General features: G+C 28.8%; 1 protein-coding gene across 7 annotated transcripts in view; it reads right to left on the minus strand.

The window, feature by feature from the left end:
- Positions 1-1,674: 1,674 nt before the first annotated feature.
- LOC113790114 (uncharacterized) overlaps positions 1,675-21,729 on the minus strand; it is a 50,062-nt gene continuing 30,007 nt past the window's right edge. For 6 of the 7 annotated variants that reach the window (XM_075821160.1, XM_075821162.1, XM_075821161.1 and 3 more), the window contains 7 exons: positions 18,329-18,386; positions 18,126-18,260; positions 17,977-18,039; positions 9,650-9,803; positions 9,164-9,375; positions 7,802-9,074; positions 1,675-3,550 (listed from right to left, as the gene is read on the minus strand). In XM_075821160.1, the coding sequence (XP_075677275.1) occupies positions 3,337-3,550; positions 7,802-9,074; positions 9,164-9,375; positions 9,650-9,803; positions 17,977-18,039; positions 18,126-18,260; positions 18,329-18,386 (2,109 nt within the window). In that variant the 3' untranslated portion in view covers positions 1,675-3,336. Of the gene's footprint in view, positions 3,551-7,801; positions 9,075-9,163; positions 9,376-9,649; positions 9,804-17,976; positions 18,040-18,125; positions 18,261-18,328; positions 18,387-18,595; positions 18,615-21,729 lie in introns of those variants that run through there. The other variant, XM_075821166.1, reaches the window with a different exon arrangement.

Consider the following 21,729-nt stretch of genomic DNA (forward strand, 5'->3'; position numbering starts at 1 on the left):
AAAATTGAACAGCAACAACAACAACAACGATGACGATGGAAAAATATGAATTTTGACAAAAAGAATTTGAAGATGTGAATCTTTCGGTGTCTTTTTTCGTCGATGTTAACCAATGTCATCCTTTTGGGTGGGGGAAGCAAGAAGTGAGCGATGAAGAAAAATTTCAAAATTGGCAATTTGGAGCCACCATATCAGATGAACAGAATTTTTTTTTCTTCATTTTTTTTCAGGACAAAGTCAATTTCGTTAAAGGATAATAATAAAGGTAGGTAGGTTGCATGTAAAGGTTTGGCTTGGAAAATCGATTTGAAAACAGCATCTGGTAAAGAAAATTCACTAAACAAACAAACATTGAATATTGACAAACCAAAACATAACCAAAGCCAAATAAATAAATATTGAAAAGCAATTTTCGATGTTGATGATGATGAAAAACGCCATTATTATTATTCAATATTGCAAATTGAAATTGGAAAAAATTGATTTCATCACCCAGCCACATTTGAGTCATATGAGGTATATTCGACAGGGGGGGATAAGGAAAGGTGATGTTTGTTTGATTTTGAACTCCAAAAAAAAAAAAAATTTTAATATCAAAAGCGAGAAAAGTGGATAAAAATCCAAACAAACAAAAAACATATGGATGTTGAGATCAGAATCCAGAAAAAAAAGAAGAAGAAAAATATTAATATCCAAACACCAAACATCCATTCAGCGAGAGAGCAAGAGAGAGAGATAGAGAGAGAGAACCGGTATTATATGAAAATTTATTATTAAAATGTCATGACAATCACAAACAAACAAACAAGCGAAAAACAACCGTAAACAACCTGAAAAACACCTACGCAATATTATATTTTGGTTACAGATGCCATAGTGTACTTATGTATATAGTGTATGCGTATGTGCGACTATATTGATTTCATTTTCTACCATGGAAACGGGATATAGAAAATGTTGATGATGATGATTATGAATATTAATAAATCAAATTGAAACAAATTGCTAAAAAAAATAGATCCAGCAACAACAACAACAACAACATTAAAAAACAAACAAACAAACGACCATCTGTGTGATGTTTGTTTGTTTGTTTCAGTTTCAATATATATGCAGATGCAGATGGATGATAATAGCGTTGATGTTGATGATGATAATGATCGATTGTTATTTTCGGCTATATTTTTTTTCCTGAGAAAAATCAATTTGAAAATACATTTCGCCATATACACATCAGAATAACATGGTTATGGTGACATTTTTCTGCTGTTTGTTTGTTTGTTTGTTTCCGGAAAAAATTTTTATGTAAACAAAAAAAAAATGTACGCAGATGCAGAAACCAACCAACATGATGAAAGTCAGTTGCCAAATCCAAATTTATCACCATTTTTCAATCGAAACGAATGGATTATATAATCTCATTGTTGTTGTCGTCTTTGTAATTCTCAGGCATCCAACAACAACAACAACAATGAAAGAAAAGATAGGAATTTCCAAATTTCTGATCGATTCAGCGTAGGGAATTATTTCGAAATCATCACACAATGCGATGATGGCTTAAGACAATATTTTCGTTTTCGTTTTTTGTTTTGCTCAAATCAAAATGAGAAAATAAAAAAAAAAAGTTTTCCAGTGAAACCAAATACAGAATAGAAAAAAGTACCGTTTTGATAATTAAAAATAAAGAAGATTTTTTTTATTATTATTTCGAAAGATCGTTGGGAAAGAAAAAAAATATTTTTAAAAAGAAATTACTAAACACACACACAGGCAGAGAGACAATGGAAGAATCTCTTGGTTGAAAATCTTTTTACAAAATTCAATTCATTTTTTCTGAAACATAATATTTTTTTCACTGGCTCACAGAACATTCATTTGAACAAAAAAATATGAATGAAATGAAAATGAAAATCACAAATAATCAAAAAGTTACCGGAGCCCGAATTTCACAATAATAATTTTTGAAAAGAATTTGATGATGATGATGAGGAAATGTAATTGAAATTTTATGTGCGTGTTGTGTGTGTGTTGGGTAAAAATAGATGTTTCCAGGTTGTTGTTATTCAGGTTGACGATATGGCAGAATGATAGAATTTGAATTGAGAGAGAGAGAGATTGGCAGCCAACAAAAATAGGAAGCCAGAAAATTTTTTAGAAAAAACAAAACCTAGAATAGAAATGTGGAGAACAATAACGGGTTAAATGAATGAAAACCAAAAAAAAGAATCATCATCATATTCCTATGTGTAAATAGGCGCTTATTCTGGTTTTTTTTATACCCCTTGCCACCACCATCTTTGTTTTTGAATATATGATGTAAATGTAAATGTAATTTTGTCATTGACTTGGTTGGTTGGTTGGTGTTAGTGTGTTTGTCATTTATATATAGGGAACACATGGAAATGTAATATATGTTTGAAAGAAAAAATTCCAGGAAAAAAAATGAAACATACTAGAAGTGAAAAGGACTTGATTAATAAAAACAAAAAAAAACAAAGGTTTTTTTCAAATGTTTTTCACATATGTCCTTTTCAAAACAAAAAAAAAATCTCCTTTAAAAAATGATGATGATGATTGTTGGCAGAATAGACAGGCAGGCAGGCGTTCAGGCAAAATAAACATTTGAAATGTGAAACAACAAAAAAAACGATAATAATAATGATTCAAAATGAAAAAAATATGAAAAAACCATATGGAATCATCATCATCATCATCATTATGGTGGATTCTATAGAATGAAAAAAAATTGAAAAAAAAGAATGGATACAAAAAAAAGCAGCTAAAAAAAAAGTTTTTTGTGAACAAGAAGAAAAAGGGAAAAAAGTTTTTGACATCTGAGACCTATTCAAATATTTTTTGTTTCGTTTTGTTTTGTTTTTTTGTTTGTTGTTGAAATCATTCATAAAATATATATAATGTATGTAGTGTATCTAGTGTGTTAAGTTTTTTTGACAATTTTTCCTATTCTGGTAATTTTTTCGTGTTTCTGTTTCTGTTTTGTTCATCATTGTTGGTGGATGACAACAAAATACATATTTCTCGGTGTGTGTGTTAAATAAATGAAGCCGTAGGCTAATGAAGATGGTGATGAAAAATTCATATGTAGTTCGTGTGTGGTGGTGGTGGTGGTTAGAGAGGTGTGAGATTCTCCAGAATTCACAAGAAAATAAAGGGTTGAATTTTGAATGAAAAAAATCCAGATTTCTTTTAACACTATCCAGATGTCACCGACACACACACACACACACACGACAACTACAATGATTATGATGATGTAAATGGAAATTGTCATTGTTTTTGTTACATTAAAAAAATTCATATCGCACCATCCAAATATCACCACATTGCTGCAGATGATGAAAGATCTACACGAACCGTTGTTGCCGTCGTCGTCGTTGTCGTCGATGATTTTGGATGACCATTACCATTCGTATCATCTTTATCCAACGATGATGATAATGTTGATGATTTTAATCGTTTAATTTTCATTGATTTTGACGTTGTTTCATTTGTCGTTGTCGTCGCTGTTGATGATTTATTTCGTTGTTGTCTATGATTTTAAATAAAGAAAAGGATAAAAAATATTTTAATGATTCATTCATTCATTCATTTGTCTTTTTTGAAAAACATTGAATGACCAATTCAATGATAAATCATGACACTTTTGATGTTGTTAACCAACCAAACTAACTACATTAACTATCACCCGAATTTTCTTTTTTTCTGGTCGGTCATCTTCATTGGTGCTAATGTCTTTTTCTTTGAAAAATTCATCATTCAAACAAAAAAATAACTAAGATGAAGAAACCAAACGAAACGAAACGAAAATCCATAATTCAAAAGCCAGAAAAAATTATTTCATTCATTTATTATGCTCGCTACATTAAACGAATGATGATGAAAAATAGGAAAGAAAGAAAAAATTCGTTTCGGGTTAACTTTTGGCTCCACACTTACGCAATGGATCATGTGTGTGAGAGAGAAAAACAACCAGAAAACCAAGTAAGCACACACACACACACATCAAAACACATTATAAAGTTCATCAATTAATTAACGAAACGAAAAAAAAACCAAAAACCAACGACGACTGTGAATTTATAAGAGACAACCGAACCGAACCAAACCAAACCAAAAACCAAAAACCAACTTGACTTACGGGAAAGAAATTGTTGTTGTTGGTTTTCATATGACAAATTATTAATATTAAGAAAAAAGTTGTTTTGTAATTTCAAAGTCTTTTTGGTGTGTGTGTTTTACTTTTTTTTTCTGGTAAAAAGATGCAAAACCCAAAAGTGAAAAAAAAATCAAGTGACAAGGAAAATAATAATAATCTTTAATAATAAACTCAAACATGGTTGATGTGAATGTAACAAAAAAACAACATCATCATGGAATTGAATATAAAAGTTACTTTTGGCACTTTTTTTTCGTCTTCTTCGAAGTTCAGTGAAATTCATTTTCAGAAGAAACGAAATGAAACAAACAAGTTCTCTTTACACAAACACACACTTATTCATTCTCACTATCAATCAACAAAAACAAAAAAAAAATGTCAAATTAGTTTTTGTTTCGGTAGATTCCAAGAAAGTTTCCAAGTAATTTTTTCTTTACTTTTCTATTTTGCTGTTACCTTTTCCTAAACATTTTTTGTTTCCATATTAAAAAATGATGAAAATCTTTTTTCTGGGCTGACAAAATCCACTGAAAAAACACAAACACCAAGTGAATCATTGAACCATTCAAATGTAAATGAATGAAAAAACCAACCACCAAAGAAAACCAGAAAAACAAAACCAAAAGCCAACCAACCAACTAAAATGATGAATAGAATAGAATCAAGGTAAAATTGTTTCTCGTTGTTCATCATAATCATCTATTTTCGTCCAACAACAACAACAAAAATTTAAAATTAAAATTCAAAAAAAAAATTCATCAAAATGTTGCTGAAGCCTGACAATTATCCTCATTTCATTTTGCATTTTAATTTCAACCAAAAAAAAAATGATTTTAAAGTCAAAAACAACAAAAAACCCAAAACAAAAGACATAATGATCATATCAATCATATCACACACAGAACATGACATGAACATTTTCTTTTTGACATTTATCATTCATTCATTATTTCGAGTAAAAAATTTCTTGGTATTTTTTTCAAAAATTTAAAAATTCTTTTCTCCCAGCAACCGAATAGAACAGACAAGGAAAAAAAACCTTTCAATCAATCAATCAATCAACACTGTGAGATTCAATGAGAAAAAATGCTAGACAGGAAAAAAGACAAAAAAAATTCACATCATCATCATTAAAGAGAGATTTGAAAACAATATGGATTCACACACACATACACACGACGGTTAAAGATTCACTTAAACAAATGATGATAACGATAATGATGATGATGATGATGATGATGATGAAAAAAAACGGGAAAATAATAGCAACGACGAAAATGAAAATCAATCAACAGCCAATTAATTTTTTTTTTGTTCAAAACAGATTTGTTTTGCAAGATAAAAAAACAAAACAAAAAAAAACGAAATTGAATCGAAAAGATATATATCACACACACTCAAACACACTAACTAGTTAGTTTATGTCATCATTACTATAAATATTTTTAAAGGAACGAACGAAAGAAGAAAAACATTATCATTTAATCGTGATGATGATGATGAGGATCATCATCAAATTATTATTATTATTATTATTATTATAAAGATTTTCCAAAATGATAATAATAGATTTTTTTTTCTTTTCTTTTCATCACTGCTGGTATCTTTTCAGTTATAAAGATTTCTACTTTATACTTTTTCAATATAAAAAAGAATTATTACGTGATCCATAAGCTCGTTCTATATATTCTTTCCTGGTTGTTATCATCATCATCATCATCATCATTGTGTGTGTTTCCATTAGCTGAGATTAGTATGTTGGAGAGTGAGTGAGATTTTGAAACAAACGAAAATTGTTTTTCGTTTAGTCGGTTTTTTTTCTTCTTCACATATCTAATACATTTTCTGGAGTTATTATTAGCTCCATTAGAGCCCTTGTTGTTGTTGTTATTATTTCATCGACCATCAATGATGATAATGATAATAATAACGATAGTTTTTTATAATAATCATTATAGTTAGTTAGTTAGTTAGATGATTCTGAAGCCAATAAATTAAAAGTTTTTCGTTGTTTTAAATAGGAAAAAAGTTTCCGTTTTTTTTTATCAAGAATGGAAGAATCGTGTGTGTGTGTGTGTGTGTGTATGGGAACAGCAGAATTACAAAAAAAAGTTATAATCAACTGGCAAACTAGATAGATTTTTAATTTTTCTCTCTCTCACTCTCTGTGTAGATTCTGTGGATCGTGTTTGGACCGCAAAAATCTCAATATTTGAAACATTGAATCAAATGATGATTATTGTGGTAGTCCAAAAACATCAAAACAAACAGACAAATCAAACTATAGTGATTGATCTAATGGAAAAGTAATGTGATGATGAGAAAAATAAATTCTTCTTAAAAATAACCAAGAAATTTTACAGGAAAAAGCAAAAATCCCGGCAAATTTTTCTGTAACAAACAAACAAACAAACAACCAAGTATCACATCATTATTATTGAAGATGAAAATGATGATGTGCTGCTCCTTGAACGAAAGAAGAATGCACAGAATTTTTTTTTCTACTACTCCTTCATCATCCTAAACATTCGACCAAAGAATGTTGCTAATCGATTTTTTTTCTGTTTTGGATAAAAAATTTTCTTTCCGAAAAATTTCCCTTCACTGGAAATTCTGTGTTCCAAGAAAACACAAGAGTAAAAAAGAATCAACCTACTTCTCTCTCTCACTCTCTATTCTGCTTCTTCAACATCATCTAGAATCTAGAATCTAGATTCTCGAAAAAAAACGAACCTAAGACATTATTTATAATAATAATGATGATGATAGTTTTCTTCATCTTCAAATTCAATCGATTCAACTTTCAATGATCTTCAACTAGGGAAGAAAAAATTTGATAAAGATGATTATTTTTTCATTTTACTTGGAAAAAATAAATTAATTATTGATTGCCATAGATTCTCTCTGTGTATCAACTGTCTCAGCATTCAATTTTAATTTAATTTTCTTTATCGTAAAACTTTCAACGAAAAAAACGAACGAAAAAAAATTGATTGAAAATTAAAATATCAAAAAAAAAGAAAGAAGAAAGATAAATTATTCTTGGAAAACACATTGGATACATTCTATTTCTATGATGCTTAAACTAACAAACAACAACAACAACAACAACCTACATTTTTTCAATATAAATAAAAAAAATTGATTGATAAAAATAGCACAATGAATTTTCAAACAACGATCGAAGCCAAAAAAACGAATTTGTTCCATCATCATCGAATGAAAGAATCTTGTGTTTGATTTTCAATGACCTCATCACTAATAACAAAATCAAAATCAAAAAAAAATTGGCAACCAATCTTCGATTGGTATTGCCAAAAAACAGCTAAGAAAGAAAGTAAAAGAAAATTACAATAACAAACAATTATCAAAAAAACATAATATAAACAAAACAAAAACGAGAAAAAATTCTGGCACGAAGAAAAGAATCAAAGAAGAAATTCTTGATTCTTTCGAAATAAATTATTTTCAATGAATCGCTAATCATTCAACAAATTTGATTTGTGTTTCAAACTCTCATTCCCGTGGTTATTTATAGCTTTGACTGACTGACTATAAATGGTCTAATGACCCGGAAATTTTTTTCAGAAAAACAAATAAAATAACAAAAAATTTCTACATTACCGATTAATAAATCCAGATTTTATGGCACGAAATCCAGCACTTGCAAGTGGATAACCAAATGTTGTTGAATGATGACTATTATTATTGTGTGGATTATGATTGAAAAAATTTTCTCTTTTTTCATATTGTTCAGTAAATTTTCCAAAATTTGATAATGAAATTGCACGTTTACCATCGATAATTGTTGTACTAACATCACTTTCATTTGCCGCATCATCCTCCACATCATCATCATCATCTATATCAGTTGATATTGGTGATGATGATGATAATGATGGTGATGGTGATGATATTGATGATGATGATTTTATCATCATCAATGATGTTGATGGTGTTGGTGTTGATGATAATAATAATAATTCATTTGATGATGATTTTACTTCTGGTTGTTTATCTTTATTAAGTAAAAACTCCTTTGTTTCCTCGCCTTGGTTAAGATTTTTTTCCTTAAAACGATGGTCATCATCATCATCATCATCAATATGATAAGCTCGATTTTCAAATGCAAATTGCTTATCATCATCATCATCAATAACATCTTGATTCAATTGATTAATACGTTGTACAGAATCTTTTGAATAATTTGAAACAATTATTGTATTGTTATTATTATCATCGTTGTTATTTTCTGAATTTGAATTTGTTTCAATTTCAGCTTTTGTTGTAAATATTTGTTGTTGATGTTTTTTTAAATCAGCACAACCATCATCATTTACATCGACTATACATTCAATTCGATTGTTACAGGATGTTATCGTTTCATTATCTTTTTTCTTGTCATTATTAGCCATAATCATCATTAATAAATCATCATCATCACGTGTACAAGTTGATGCATCACTTTTAGTTTTAGCTATCGATTGATGATGATGATGATTTGTTGTTGTTGTTGTTGATGATGATGTTAATCGTGTTGTTGATCCAGCACAACAAGATGATGTATTTGTTGTTAATGATGCTGTTTTTGATGCTGAATAATGACGTAAAATATTATTATGATTATTCGACGATAATTTATTCTTTTTTTGATATAAATGATGGCTACTTTGATTACTTTGATTACTTGATATTGTTGTCGATAAACTTGATTGATGTTGATGATGATAATAATATGCATTTAATGGTGGTGGTAATGAACCAACAATATGTATATCATTACCAACAAAATAACGATATGGTGTATCATAATCAACTTCTAATATTGTTGAAAATTTATTTGGAAATAATATATCAACAATTGATACGGTTGCACCGATAAAAACTGCTGTTAAACCTGGTTTTTTTTCGGAAAAAAAATAAATGAAAAATCAATCAATTTTTTGTTTGTTTCGATCAAAAAGAATGAAAAACAAAAATACATACCAGCAGCAAAAACCAACCAAAAACACCAACCATATGAAAAAATTAATGTTGAACCTTCAAATGGTATACGTAATGGTTTACCCGGTATCATCATTATATAAAGTAAATTTGATAATAACATTAATAAACCAGTTAATTGCATTGTATATGCACCATATCTTGGTACAGCACAAAGTAATATATTCATTAATATCCAGCTTGCAAATGCTAGCCTGTTTTAAAATGAAAAAAAAATGTAGGAAAATGAACAAAAAAGGAAAATGTGGATCACAAAAATTGAATTAAATTGTCAATGAAATAAATTTTGCTCTGGTTTTAGTACTGTACAGTGTGTGTGTCGATAATCACAACATTTGTTTTCATTTAATCAAATTGGCTTTCAATTTCCACACAGCAAGAGACAAATTTTTTCATTTTGTTTCATCATTATCATTACATTTGAATTCTTTTTTTTTCGGACAATTCATTTTAATAAGTAAAACTTACCATAATGAAATACTTGTATAATAACCGGCCAAACGATAATGTCTACCCCAATTAAAACCTTCACCATCTTGGCTTAAATATTCTGAAATGGTTAATATTGGAAATGGTAATCCTTTGGCTAATGCACGTTGAAATTCATGTTTCATTTGATTAGCTTTTGGGTTTTCAAAAGAAAAATAAATAAAATAAACAAAGAGAAAATTAGTTTAAAATAACAAACAAACAAAAAAGCGTAATGTGATAATGGTTAGAGAGAGAGAAAAAAAAGGAAATTAAGGGAAAAAAATCATCAAAGGGAAAGCATCAATTATCATTATTCTGCTGCTGCTGCAGCCTACTGCTTTGGAAAAAGCGAACCGATCGATAGATAATTAAATTCAAAAGAATTTTTTTTTCCGTTTTTCAAAAATTCTGCATATCATCATCAAATGAATTATCATTATTCTTCTGTCATCATCATTATCATTCAAGAAGAAGAAAAAGAAAAAAAAATTAAGAATTGAAATCAATGAAAGAAAGCAGAATTTAATTTAATTCAGATGATGATGAAGGAAAATCATTGGCGAAAAAACATCCAGAAGATGACAATGACGACGACGACAAATTCATAACCATAATATTGATATTGGTTGAACACAGAATATTCTCTTCTGATTTATTTTCCAAAAAAATGGTGATTCGACCAAAAAAAACCCGAATGATGATTTTGGATTCAAAATTTTTTTTCGTTCGGGTAAAAAAAAGCCTTCAAGGCTATTTCGGTTTTTTTTTATTTCATTTTTTCATCATTTTGGATTCAACCGAACCAAAAAGAAAATTTCATATTTTTCTTGTTATTATTGAACATTTTCGAAAAGAGAATTTTCATTTCGTTTTTCTTTCTTCGTTGAAAAAATTCATCTTCAATCTTTTTTTTCATCTTCTTTCTTGTCATAACATCATTATTCTAATATCCTGAATGAAATTGGAATGAAAAAAAAATTTCAACAAGAGTCAAATCGAATAAAATCCAAAAAATTTGTCAAAAGTCAACATCCATCATCGTCGTCGTCGTCGTCATTATTTTTTTCGTTACAAATTTCTTGTTATTTTCATTTTTAATATTGAAAAATTCATTGTAAAAACAAGCACTACTGCTGCTGATTGATTCAATTTAAAGTTTGATTTGCTTGAAATTATAATGAACAAAGAAAAAAATTCTTGAAAATTCTTGAAAAAATTATTCGATTCGAATACTCAAACAACAGACAAAATTCGATCGACAATCGATAGAATCGAATGAGAAAAAACAATCGATTGTTTTTCCGATAGCTATTTTTGTTTGTAAATGCTCAATGTGAAAAGCGAAAAAAATAACGAAAAAAACCAGAAAACAAAAATGAAAATTCTCAAGAGAAATATATCAGGAATGCATCAAATCATCCCTTGTGTCATTGTTTTATGTTTAGTTTGTTTTTGTTGTTTTGTTTGTGACAAATCTGGACAAAGGTCAGAGAGAAAAGATTCTCTTCATCATCATCCTCATCAGTCTCAAGAGACGTTTGAAAATGTGAATCAATCACGGGACTTTTTTTGTGTGTTTCACCAAAACATCACACAATCAATTGAATAATATTCATCAAATATTCAGCTAATATGAAACGGAAATGAAAATTTATTCGTGTGTGTGTTTTCTGGTAAAAAATATGTGAAAAAAACAAACATTTCTTTTTTTTTGTGTAGGTAGAAAATGACGATGATGTTACTATTTTTAGGAAACATCCAAAAATGCTATATAAATTCTGTGGTGGCTGGCTTGCTGGCTGGAAGCAAACCAAAATGAAATAAACAGCCATAACATGTTAAAATATGATGGCCACGTTGTCCAATTTTTTTTTTCGTTTTCGTTTCATTTCGAAAGAATTCTACGTTTTAATGATTCTGTCTGTGTGTGTGTTTGGTTGACTCAATAATCAAATGATGAAGAAGAAAAAGGGGTCGGCCAGAAAAAAAGATTCTTAACGCGTTCGCTACCAGCGACGCATATATGCGTCGTTTATCTGCTGTAGTTCTATGTGTTTTTCCAAATCTCCGGTAGCGAACGTGTTAAATTCTTAAATTCCGTAATTCTATTGATAATATGAAAATGTGGTTACATAGCTTTAAGGCATTATCTGGTGTCCACAATGTTATTCACCATATAAATTAACCCCCACTATCAAAACAACGACTTATGATTATTTCTTGGCTATGTTTTCATTTGTTTCCTTCCTTTTTTTACTACCATATTTACTGTTGTAAATGTGTTTTTTATGTGTGTGCATTAAATATCTATGTATACATACATACATGCATTCTTTGACAAACATGCAATATTCATTGAATGAATGAATGAATGAAAGAAAGAAAGAAAGAAAAAAGCTTTTAAATAATGTTTTTACTTCCTTCACTTTTTCACCATGTCAAAATTCTTTCTTGTTTTGTTCATGTTTCAATCATTTTCCAAAAACGAAAAAATTTCATTCAAAATGAATGAATGAATGTTTAGGGAAAGATTCTTTCATATTTTGAAAATCAAAATATGAAAAACAGAACATTAACGAAAACTCTCGATTCGTTTTGTTATAATATGAAGAAAAAATGTTGGTGACCCTCATTATCCGATAAACTAAATGATGATAATCATTATAATTATTAATCGATAACAAATGATCAATATATCATCAATAATGATGGAGAAAAAACAAACAAACAAACATGGAAAATTTTTTCCCTGTCATTGGATGACATATTAGCAGCTAACCTATGAAAGGAAACTCTATATATACGAAAAACATATCCTGTATGTTTGGTTTGTCAATGAAAATGATGAATTTTTTTCTGTTTTCTATTTTGACATAAAGAATATTCTCTTTCCCCTTACCCCAGGTTTTTTTTCTGTTGTTGTTGATAAAAAAAATAAGGCAAACAAACACATAATGGTAATAACATGACCAAAAAAAAAAAAAAACGAAAAAGAAAAGAAAAAAAGACCATATTTGTTCAACATAATTCTGTTTACTTTTCTAAGTGGTTGGTTGGTTGGTTGGTTGGCCCATTTATGTGGAGAATATTGTGTGTTTGGATATGTATTCCTGCCTGGCATTATCATCAGGCTTGTGATGCCTAATGTCGTATGTTGATGATTTTGTTAAGGGGAAAACCGTTACAAGTTTTTAATTTCAAACCCAAAACATTTTTCAAAAAGATATTTGACTTTTGCATTCGATAACATTGTATATTTTTCTGGTTGTTTGTTTTGTTTTTCCTGGTAACCGGACAACATCAATTGATAGTTAATCAACACTTGAAAAATTTTGTTGAATAAAAAAAATGATTCAAATATGGATCCAGAAAAAGTTCTTCGAAACACACTTCAGCCAAATTTGTCATTTGAAGAGAAAAACAGGGTGAATGAAAAAAAAGAAGAAGACAAATTCTCTTCGAAAAAATGAATTCTCACTCATTTTGTGCATCTCTTTTTTATTTTCCTGGTTTCTGGTGAATTTCTGGTTATGATGATGATGATGATGAATACATATGACCATCATATATCAAACATTATAGAAAAAGTGAAAGAATTGTTCCTTTTTCATTTCAAACAAACACAGAAAATCCACACACACACACATCATATATACATTATGATAATCATTTAATCATCATCATCATATAGAGACGAACGAACAAACGAACGAAATAATAACTAATGACCCTTATGGAAAGTGAATTTGAATTTTCTCGGACAAAAAAAAAAATGACAATACTATTGGACAACAACAACAACCAAAATCCAGAGAAGAAAACTAAAGAAATGATAATAATATGGTAAAGACGATGATGAAGCAGCATTGAACATTTTTTCTCCTTATAGCCAAAGTGAACATTTTCACATAGAGAATGGTGAAATGAATGTAAAATTATTCATAGGCCACCAACCAGAAACCAACCAGCAACGAGATGATAAAATTAACTGTGCTGTATGATATGATAGTTGCAAGAAGAAATTCGACAAACAAAAATAAAAAAAAACGAAGAAAATCCAAATTCAATAGAATTCATGGAACCAAACCAAACTGAAAAGAAATAAATGAATAACGTTGACATTATTATTATTATTATCATCATCATCATCATTATATTATGCAATAGTCAAGCCGAGCAAGTAAACGAGATGCACAGAAAAATATCAAATTTATGCCATATCACACAACAAACAAACTGAAAACAACAACATTGGAAAAAAATACTGAAAACATATGAATTGAATGAATTTTCTTCTTCTTCTTCATTCGTTTGCTTCACTATAAATTTGATATTATGAAATCAGCCAGTCAGTCAGTTCCTTTACCGATATTTATTTATTCTTTACAAGTTTTCTTCTTGCTATGTTTATCTGTATTCATCTCTGTGAATATATATTGAAAACTTTGGTCGATATTAAAATCATGAAGAAAAAAAGAAAAAAAGAAAAAAGAACGGTGATTGAAAAAGACAACTGATGTTGTTGTTGTTTGATTGTGTGTTTTAGATATTGTGTGTTTACGATAAACGAAAAAACATTATTATGATTTTTTCGTTGAAAATGAATATTGCAACAGCAGCAGCATTGGCAAAACGCAATTTGCTACCCAATTCGTCGTCGTCGATGGAAAGAGATAAAATATTTTCTTGGTTCTTCTTTTTGCATTTATTTTATTGTTGTAACATATTTTGTTTATGTTTTTGTTTGTCAAAATCATTTCTGGAAACTTTCTGATTTGATTTTTCCGAAGAAAGAAAAAAATTCATTCGATTAGATTCACATCATAAATATCGTATATGTTTGAATCGAATTGTCGATGATGATGATGAATTAAATTAAATTACCGGAAATTTTCCCGGTAAATGTTTCCAGCAAAACATTATTAATAAATGATAAATTCTGACTGAAAATGTGAACAACCAAATCATTATTCCTAGTCAATCAGATGAATAATTTACAACAAACAAACAGACAAATTTTGGTAAATGTTTGAAATGTGAAAATAGTGTGTGTGTGTTTGGCAATTAAAAATTTTTTCTGAAAAAAGAGAGCTTTTCAATTATTATGCAAATGAGTGTATGGAGAAAATTTCCAGAAATTAACCCTAATTTCGATGTGAGAAACAGATCAACAAACAGCAAAAAAAAACATCAAATAAAATGATGTTGTCCTGTAGACAAAATACAAAACAACATCTATCCATTGTAATTAATGTACAGTTAGCTTTCAATTTCTTACCGATACAAACAAACAAACAACAGAAAAAACAAAATTCTTCTTACCATTTCTAGGATAAAAATCTAAAAGTAAATAGATAGATAGATAGATGGCAAACGAGAAAGTCAGTGTGTGAAACAGACAGAGACGTTAAACGTTTTTCCAGCAAAAAACATTATGTTGTATTAAATGGATCAGAAATAGTATATGAAAATCAAATGTATGCACAGAAAAAAAAGAATCCATTTGAATTGTTTTTTCTCTCGTTTTAAATGAATGACTTTCCCGAAAAAAAACAAAGCGAACGACGACGATGATAATTTATACTGCAGCAATGAAAAGCAGAATCCAAAATCTCTCAAAAAATAATAATAATAAGCATTTTCAATTTTGGTAAAACTTGAAAAGATCAAAAAAAAAAACGAAAATAATTTGCTCAAAATATAATGTTTGCTGTTGTTGTTGAATCATTCAGAATTCAACCCATTACATCATTATCATCATCGCAGATGATGAGTAAATCAACGCAGAGAGCAGCAACAGCAGTATATAATTATTATTCTTTGCAGAATTCTAATCATAATCATCATTATCATCGTTACAGTGAATTGTTGTTTGATATTTAAATTCAGATAATACCACTGAAACAAGCAAAGAAAAGAAATCACCAAAAACATCTTGTTGTCATATCATGTGTGTGCTTGTTTGTTTGTTTGTTTTATTTTCTGGTTGATGTAACAATCATTCAATTTCTATACGGGTATCATCCATGTTTTGGGTCATTCTCTACAAGAGGAAAAATGAAACAGCATCTAGATTTCTTTTTTACCAGGAAAAAATCACTAAATGTCAAATGATCAAATAATGAATAAATGAAAAACAGAATAAAAACCGGAACTAAAGAATCCAGGATATTTCATTTCATTTCATTGATTTGTTTTTAGAAAAAGAAATTCTGTGATTCTTTGATTCTGTGATCCAAACAAAAAAATAAAAAAATAAAAATTTCCAGCTGTGTGTGTGTTGCTTGTTGAATCCACAGGAATTCAGTTAGATGATGGACTAACCCCAACTGGACAACAAAAACAGAATCAATTCAGAATCGCAAAAAAAGAAAGAAAAGATTTTACAAATAAAAATTTCCTACTGAAACCAAATCATCAAATGTAAAAACAACAAGAAAATCAAAATCAAAATCAAAAAACGTCATTATAAATGCACAAAATACGTTTCTCTCATTCGCTTGTTCCTTCGTTCGTTTGTTGTTTGTTGTCATTCAAACAATAATAATCAAAGACCGAACAGCAAATATCGATTTAGGATATACACCAAACCAAACCAGAAAAAAAACCGAAACGAAGCGAACAACCAAAAACAAAATTGGTTTGAGGCTTTTTTTTCTCTCTCTCGGTTGATTGTTGTTGTTATTGCTTGGTTGTTGGTTATAGAGGAAAAAAAGCCTGTCTGGCAGATTGTTTGATTGATTCAAATCATGGGTTTTTTTTTGTTGTTTTGTTTTGCTGTTGTTGGTTGGCAAGAATATTCAATTCAAATTTTCAGATTCTCTCCCTCTATGATGTCCGTATAGTGTGGCAAATGAGAGAAGAAAACTGTTTTTCCATTCAAAATGAAAAAACATTCAGTTTTTTGTTTTTATTATTGTATAAATATCAATGAGAATGAATGATACAATGCTTGGATCGATTGCCATAAATTGCCAAGGAAAAAAATCAATTCAATTCAGATATATATAGAGTGAGAGAGACATTGTGGCTCTTCAGAAAACCAGCGAAAAAAAACAACCAAATTAAAATCTCAGATCGATTCTGTACAGGATAGAATATTATCAGGGAATTAACGATATTCTTTAGATTGCCTGATTCTTTACAGAATGAAAATGTATCTCTTTTTTTCCCAAAGTTATGATCTACTTCTGTTACAGCATTATGAATGGAATGGAAGGAAAATGTTTTTTTTTAATAAATTTAATTTTAACTTTCTCCTTCCATCCATCCATTCATCCATTCTTTCATTCAACCCCAGCGATCATTCAGGCATATATTATAAACAAACAATAAATTCTTCTTCTTTGCTTTTTTTGCATCTTCGTTTACATTCTTCGTTTTATCATGATCATCGTAAATCCATTTTTTCTTCTTCTGGCTTTTTGGAAAGTCAATTTTAATCGTTAAATTTTCATTTTTTCCTGATGCACTATACACACACAAACAAATCAAACAAACAAACGATGAACGAAGGAAGGAAAAAAACTTTGATAGAATCATTTCATCAATAAATCTTTCGTAATAATAATAATCTTAACAACAACAACAACAAAGATTATTCTCTTCTAATATAAACATAATGGGAAAAGAAGAATATTCATAAAGCGCATACAGTGTTATTTTTGGGATGTATTTGATGATGATGCAACCAGAAGAAAAAAAAATGAAAAACTTTACATCAATTCTGGCATCATCATCATTTTTTTTTGTTGAAAAAAATGATGGTAGTAGTTCGGGGCGACTATTTCCACCCTTTTTCGTTGTTGGTAACATTGTGTTTATATTATTATGATTATAAACATTTTCCTGAGCTTATGAAACTCGAAAAAAAATGATGAAAAAAGAAAAATTATTATTATTCAAAATTCATCATCATGTTTTTCACATCAGTAGTACAGTCGCAGTAAAAAGGAGAACAATAATCAACAATGAAAAAAACGACAACAACAACAACAACCAGATTTTCTAAAGAATCCGAGTGTGTTAAATATGCTAATTTTCAATGATTTTTTTTTCGTTTTGGCTAAAAAGTTTCAAAAAAAACTATCCTCGGTTTAAATGTTAAAAAGTGCACATAGTAAGTAAAGTAAAGTAAAGTTTTATTGGATTGTAATCAAGAGTAGATCATGAAAGAAAAGATTGAAATAAATAACACTGAATTGGATTTTTTTTTCTATATGTTCTTCTTCTTTGCCCCTTGTTTGATTCAATTCAATCGCCAGAATTATAAAAGTAAATAAGAAAATATAACCACCACCAAAAGAAAAACAAATTCTACTTACCACCAATCCAATAGAAACGTTCATTATAATTAATTTCTTCATGATGTCGATGTATTGGTAATGCTATACAAGAGATAGAGAGAGAGAGAGAGAGAGATGGGATGAGATGTAAAATATGGGTAATTAAGGGTTAAAACATTTTTTTTTACCTTTCATTGTAATATTAACACTATCCAAACCAATATAAACACCAACATTGGCATAGATTTTTTCTTTGGAAAAAGCACGATACGGTCCAGCGATCGAACCTTTTGCAACATGCCAATTTGATCCACAATTTGAAACTGTTAAGAAAAAATCAATGAAAAAAAATGATGACCAAAAATTTTTTTAAAAACATGACAAAACTTACTTAGAATAACGGCACCAATAAATAAACTAGTTGTAACACAAATAAATGTTGAAACACGCTAAAAAAATGAAACGAAATGAAACAAAAACAATGATTATCATCAATCGATTGATCGATATTTATCAATTTAAACAGAGAGAGAGATAGAAAGAGATTAATCATTCAATGATTTGTCAAAAAAACTTGTAAAATTGTCAATTAAAAAACACAGAAGAAGAAGAAGAAAAACTCAGAGAAGAACGAACGAACGAAAAAACCATTTCAAACCATATGTTTTCCATCAAATCCCTATTCAATTCATCAATATTTAACATGGCCAAAAAAAAACCTTTAATTCCTTCTCTTAATATATCACACTTTTTCGTCATAAAATGAAATAAATGTCAATGAAAAACAACAACAAAAAATATTGTCGAATTGTGAAAATTGATTGATGTTTATTTTATCAAATAACGACAAAGACGACGACGACGACAAATTTACTAACTCATTTCATTGTCCATTTTTTCTGTTTCCAAATCGACAATATTTCATTTGTGGAAAAATACAAAAAACAAAAGGCCATTTGTTTGTTTGTTTGTCTCTCTTATTGAAAACACTGGGGTATTTAGAATAATCTTTTTCCAACTTCTTTCTTTCTTTTCTTTCCATGGAAAAAAGGTTGATGATAAATGATAAATGATCCCAGACAGCACAGCACATGTTAAATATGTTTTGAACAAAAAAAAAAAAAAACAAAAAATATTGCAACAAAAACAGCAACCAACAATCATTGATGATGATGACATCGATCATCATCAATGATTGATCTTTGCACTTTTTTTTCACTTTTATGCAATACATTTTAACCCCCCGTTCTCCCTCCTTCAAATTTGTTGACAGGAATTATCAATGAATGTGATTAGGTAATTTTTATTATCAATTTGTCAGGAAATTTCACTATGACAATGATGCTTTGCTTGAAAAACAAAAAAAAAGCCAAAGGTCATTGTTATTAATAACCTCCAAGCAAAGATGACCAAAAGATCTTATTACGAAGTAAAAAAAAAAAATTAGCGCCCAAGAAACTAATAACTACATTAATATAGATGAATGGGAAAAACATCCAATAAGCCTATCATCATCATCATCATCATCATCAGAAAAAAAACAAGAAAAAAAAATCGATGTCTATAATGACTTTAACCAAAGTAAGTAAGTAAAGTAAAGTATCGAATGATAAAATCCCTAAATACTTTTTTTTTTGGCAAAAGAAAATTCTTTTGGTCCTTTTTTTTCTTTGAAAAGAAACCTTTGAAAGTTTTTTTTTGCAGACAAACAAACAAATAAAAGTAACAAGAAAGAAAAAGGAAACCTTCTTTTTTTTCTCGGGTTATTAATGATTGATGATTAGAGCAACGACGAGCGAACGAACGGATCTTATGTTTTTCTACGAAAAAAAAACTAAATAATAACACTATTCGTTGATAAACACGCAGAATATATTTTTTGTTGTTTTTGTTTCTTTGATGGCCATCTTGTTTTAAGAAATTCTGAGAGAAGAAAAAAAAACAACGGAAAAAAAATATCCAATGACGACGGTAAATACAGAATGGATGGCGAAAGAAAAAAAGACCAATATGTGTGTGGATCACTCTGTATTAAAAATCCAAATCAAAGAAGGAAGAAAAAGAAGAAGAATCTTTTTGAAAATCAAATTCTTTTTCGTTTTTGCTTTCGGGATCAACAATACCCGAATATATTTACGAAACCAGGGAAAAAGGTTTTCGAATGGAAAAAAGCCTTTTCAAAAAACGAGAAAAGAATCCATTTTCATTTTAACCATTTTTTTACTTTTACTTTGAAAAAATAAACAAACAAACAAAAAAAAGTAAAAAAACCTTTTTGGATATAGCCAAAAAAGAAAAAAAAGGTTAACGTTTTTTTTTCTTCACCATCATAAGCATTAAGTGTTAAATAAACCAAATAAGAAGAAAGGGAAAAAAAGAAATTCATAAATCAAATTAAATGACTTTGGACTCTCTCTCTCTCTCTCTCTCTCTCTCTCTCTCTCTCTCTCTCTCTATATATATGTATTTTCTATGCAAAACATTTTTTCGTTGCTGTTGTTGTACCGGGAAAACAATTCAAAAAGTGAATTTAAGAAGCAATTTTTTTTTTGGTTCCAAGAACAATCAGAAGGAAAAAAAAAGATGCATTCAGCGTGTACAGTGCAAAACAACAATATTCAGCCGATCAGTCGATTTTTCGGAAATTGGAAGGAAAAATATCCGAAAAGAAGAAAAAAATATAATTTTTTTTTCACAACAAAACAAATACCCGGAGATAATAAAATTTTCATTTAATTAAAAAGAAAGTTCTGTGTGTGTGTTTGTTATGTATGTGTTAAATGTGTTTAACACCATTCACCCAATCCAGTCATTCATTCATATTTATAAATATTCAAAGTAATAATGAAAATTCTGGCCTATTCTCTATCATCATCATTGCCTATCTTCTGCTTCATATAGAAAATAAATTGAATTTCAACCCCGAATCACACACACAAACAATGAAAATTTCTTCTTGTTGTTTTGGTTGTAAATAATACATTTGTTTATTATAATAATCATCATTTTAATGATAATAATAAAAAGTTTTTTTTCTTCTTGTTGTTTCGGTTACTTTTAATAAAAATTTATAATTTTTTCTATTTCGGCTGTTGTTGTATCAATAATAAATTTATTATCATTATTCGAATGTAAATATTAAATTCAGATGGAAAAAACATTGAAATGCAAAATGATGAAGAAAATCATCATCCATATACCCGATGAACAACAAGAAAAGGGAAAAAAGGACAAACAAACATTGAGAGTGAAACAAAAACTCACTCAATAATAACCGAATTTTCGGGTAAATGAAAAAAAATATAATAAAAATTTTCACTCACTCACTCTATCCATATTAGGTTTGAATGTTATTAAGTTGATGCACAACATCAAATCAGTCAGTCAAGTCAAGTCAGTTTTAGTTTTAGTTAGTCAGTTTAGTATCTCTATAGTAATAATAATGGTTGTGAGAGTAGAGTATCATTTGAAAATTCATTGTATTTTTCATTTATTATTATTATTATTATTATTATGGTTCGGTTATAAATTTCCAGCAACAACAACAACAAACGAAAACGAAAAATGTGATTACACAATGAAGAACATGGTGAATGTTTATTGTGTTTATTTCAAACAAAACAGACAGAGAAACGAAGAAGAAGAAGAAATTTCATTTAGATTCAAAAACGAAAACAAAATTCATTTAGAAATTATATCCGATTGTTTTATTTGAATGCGAATATAGCAAGAGAGAGAGAGAGAGAGAGAGAGAGAGAGAGAGAGAGAGAGAGAGAGAGAGAGAGAGAGAGA

This window comes from Dermatophagoides pteronyssinus, unplaced genomic scaffold (genome assembly GCF_027571235.1).
Source record: "Dermatophagoides pteronyssinus isolate colony J.1.1.1.1 unplaced genomic scaffold, Derpt_VIB-CSIC_2022.12 sq0009, whole genome shotgun sequence".
Lineage (NCBI taxonomy): Eukaryota > Metazoa > Arthropoda > Arachnida > Sarcoptiformes > Pyroglyphidae > Dermatophagoides > Dermatophagoides pteronyssinus.